Genomic DNA, 4248 nt, shown 5'->3' with positions numbered 1-4248 from the left:
CTCCACTTCCTCTTGTGGAATTCTTTACAAACCAAACCCTTAAACAAACTTAAAACCAAACTTAAAACAAACTTAAACCCTTGTTAAACACTTGTTTAAAAACTTCTTGGGTTGTATTGAAAGATGAGATCAATGGGGGTATTTATACCCACTCAAAACTTTAGCAAAAGCCCAATCAAAATGACCTAAAAACCCAAGAGAAAATAGCTTAGAAACTAGTCGTTGGAACCTAACGGCCAGTTCGACGGTCGACCGCGACGGTCGACCGCGAGCAACAAAAAGGCAAAATTGAGCTCTGGAAAACAGACGGTGCGACGGTCGACCGCGAGCAACAAAAAGGCAAAACTGAGCTCTAGAAAACAGACGGTTGACCGTGGCGATAGACCGTGAAACTCTCTGGACTACTTTCGGTCGACCGCCATGATCGACTGCGAGCCATCAAGAAACATACTAAGTCTTTAGACTCAGGGACGGACAACCGTGGCGGTCAACCGCAAACTGACATATGAGAAAAGCAGGTTTAGAAACAGTTTGATGATTTTGAAACCCTGTTTAAAAATATCAAATAAATTCCAAAAAATATAAAACTTTGGAAAATGATTATAGACATGATAATACACATGCTACAAAAACTGGTTTTTAAAAAGGACCTCCCAAGTGAAAAATATCATCATTCTGCAAAATAGTCCAAAACATGAAAATGTAAACACATGAGTTTTGACACTTTAGCTTAACCATGTATTGAAATATTACAAAATAATTTTGTGGACTTAATAAAAGATGTATATGATTATTGTTAAGTCCAAAACTTGAGAAAACAATATTTTCACAAAATTGCATATTTTGCAAACATTTCAAAAGTAAATATGATTTCATTGAACTAAATGAAATTGAACTTGATGAAATCATATATATGCATGTAAGTATGAAACAAAAATATGTTTTCTAATTATATTCAATTTTTTCATATTAAAACTTAAAAACTATCAAATCAAAACATATATGTATATATATAACTATTTATACAAAACCAAAACGTGTATGTGTGTATATGATTGAGCTTAAAGTACTAACACACATAATATAAAAGCTAAACTAAGTTACCCAAGCAATCTTGATCTTCAATAAGCTTGACTTGGTACACTTGCGGATGAAGCTTGAACTTGAATCTTTAACTTTGAATTGCGTAGGCTTCACTCCACAATTCCGCCAACCTCTATTTGATATAATCGTGAATGCTCGATTCCATCCATCCTCCAACGCGTTATTTGTCTAAAATAAATAGAAAACCACAAATACTAGACAAACAACATTAGTAGTAAATTATTTGTTAAACATCATCAAAACAAAGTGACCAACGAACATCTCTCTAGAATTTGGAATAATGAACAAGAGTTGGATTATGGAGATTGGATGGATATAAGGATTGGAGAACCCTTCAAATATGATTGTTGTTGTCGAAGAATTTCCAAATTCATTTGGAGAGGAGGGAAATATTGAAGAGATGGTTGAGGACTCCCAGTCCTCCACAAACTTTAGGAGAGCAAATAGTCCCCCATCTGACTGGATGATTGCCAGCATTATGATCAGCAGATCCTCCCCAAAGGAAGTTACGTCTAATTTTGTCAATATTTTTGATGAGCCATGAGGGGAGCTTGAAGAAGGATATGTAGTAGAACGAAACGGAGGAGAGGACTGATTTAAGAAGCACCAATCTGCCGCCAATAGGCAGATGTTTGCTTTTCCATTGGGAGAGTTTATGGTTGAGAGAGTCTAGAAGAGGTTGCCAGTCGGCTCTAGATAAAGAGCCTCTTCTCAAAAGGAGACCGAGATATTTAAAAGGAGGAGATGCAAATGAGCAGTTGAGGATGTTGGCCAATAGTAGCCCCTTAGGAGAAGATTTGCTACTATAGTAGAGGTTGGATTTAGAGAAGTTGGTGGCAAGACCAGAGACTTCTTCAAATAGGTAAAGGATAGACTTGAGGTTGGAGATGTCAGAGGAGGTAGCTTTACAGAAAATAAGAGTGTCATCTGCGAATTGTAATGATTTGATGTCATTGAGCATACACTTGAGGTGTAGCTCTAAAAGGTCTCCATAGTTGCAGCTATTGTGAAGCATTCTACAAAGGACATCGGCAACGAGGAGGAAAAGCATGAGAGACAGAGGATCTCCTTGCTTGAGACCTCTATGACAGGTGAAAGGGTTTGTGGGAGTGCCATTAACTAGCATTGATGATGAGGAAGAGAACATAATGAATTTTATCCATGATAACCATTTGCTGCCAAAACCCCTAGCATTGAGGAGGGAGATAAGGAAATCCCAGCTGACACAGTCAAAAGCTTTGCAGAAATCAATTTTGATGATACATGCTTCTATTTTCCTGGAGAAGCACTGGTGAATCATCTCATGACCCAGAACAATAGAACCAATGGTGGATTTTTCCCTCTGGAAGGCCGATTGGGTGGGGTGAACCAGGGAAGACAGGAAAGGGCTTAACCTGTTGGCTAGGACCTTAGTGAAAATTTTGAGCAAGCCATTGAGGAGACTGATGGGTCTGAAAGCTAAGGGGTGATCAGGGGAGAGTGTTTTGGGGACGATGGATATATAAGAGAGGTTGATAAGGTGGAGGTTGGAGGGGTCAATGAAGATATGAGAGAAAAAGGATAAGATGTCTGGCTGGAGGACATCCCAAAAGGTCTGGTAAAAAAAGATGGGGAAATCATCTGACCCTGGAGCTTTGTCTGGACGAAGTCTAAAAACTACTGTCCTGATCTCTTGAACTAAGAAGGGGTTGTCCAGAGAGGAGAGGTCAGAGCAAGGATGAGGGTATAGGTGGTCCCAGTCTAACTGAAATGAGGAAGAGGATAGAGATTTGAAATGATTGGAAAAGTGATGGAAGAAAACCAATTGTTTATCATGCTCCGAGAAGAGAACAGAGTTGTCGATAGAAAGGAGGGGAATGAAATTCTTTCTTCTGTGGTGGGATGCTATTTTGAAGAAGAAAGAAGTGTTGGAGTCTCCTTCACAAAGCCATTGAAGCCTAGATCTTTGCTTCCAATAGATTTCTTCTTGATTAGCCAGGGAGGAAAGGGATTCAATGAGGGAGGTCCTCAGGGAGATTTCTAAGGGAACCAGGGGTTTGGATTCTTCAATGGATTTTTAGGTTCTGGATGGCGAGAAGAGTTATAGATTTGTTTCTATTGATAGATCCATAGGTATGCTTTTTCCACCTTTTGAGCCTGCGTTTGAGAATTTTGAGCTTGTTGTGAAGTTGTTGAATAGGGTCACCCTTACATGTAAGGTTGAGCCAAGAGGAGGAGATAAAGGAAGAAAAGTATGGGTGGGCCAGCCAAGTTGTTTCCATCCTGAAAGGAGGCTTAGGTTGGGGGCTAGTGGTATCCAGGATCAGAAATTCATGGTCTGAACAAGATGATGGTTGGCAGTATCGAACCAAGGATGGGAATTTCGATTCGAAGTCTGATGAAACCAGGAACCTGTCTAGCCTGGCTAGGGTAGGAGGGGTTCTCATATTGGACCAAGTGAAGAGTTTGCCATTAAGAGGGAGGTCGATGAGTTGAAGAGAGTTGATGAGGAGTTGAAAATTGGCAATATCTGAAAGAGAGGCAGACCTACCACTTCTCTTCTGAGAAGAGATAGTAACATTAAAGTCACCAAAAAGAGACCAAGAGAGAGGGAACATAGATTTAATTCTGAGGAGCTCCCAATAACAGACTGCTTTATCTGATTTATCAGTGGGGGTATTGTAAAACCCCGAAAATTTTGAAAATATTATTATAAATGATAATAAATGAGTTTTATTATGATTGAATAATTTTTATATTGATCATATGGACATGAGGTTTACACCATTGATCGTAGAATGTTGAGACGGTCTTGTGGGTAAATTTTTATTACTTTCTGAGAACGAAGATTTAAAACTCAATTTTTAAATAATATAAACTTATAAATATTATTATTATTATTATCCTTTTATTTTCTTCTCTCCACCTACCCCCACCTACCCCCCTTCTATAAAAGCATCTCCCCCCTCTCTTCTGAGCACGCAGAAAAGAGAAAGAAGAGAGAGAAAGAGAAGGGGAGAGAGAGGGAGAGAGAGAGAAAGAAGGAGAAGAAGGAAAAGACTGAGAGGAAGAAAAGAGGGGAAAAGATAGAGGGGCCTTTGGCTATTCGGAGAAAAGGAACGGATAGGGAGTCCAATTTCAGAGATCAATAAAGGCAAGTTCATC

At 39.2% G+C, this 4248-nt stretch overlaps 1 protein-coding gene across 1 annotated transcript; it reads right to left on the bottom strand.

Moving 5' to 3' along the window:
- On the bottom strand, positions 1475–2404 carry LOC109847533. Its single transcript, XM_020416764.1, has one exon. The coding sequence runs from the start codon at positions 2402–2404 to the stop codon at positions 1475–1477; it is 930 nt and encodes a 309-aa protein (XP_020272353.1).

Source organism: Asparagus officinalis, chromosome 7 (assembly GCF_001876935.1).
Source record: "Asparagus officinalis chromosome 7, Aspof.V1, whole genome shotgun sequence".
Classification (NCBI taxonomy): Eukaryota; Viridiplantae; Streptophyta; class Magnoliopsida; order Asparagales; family Asparagaceae; genus Asparagus; species Asparagus officinalis.
The sequence above is the reverse complement of the archived record's forward strand: the minus strand, read 5'-3'. Positions and strand labels throughout refer to the sequence as shown.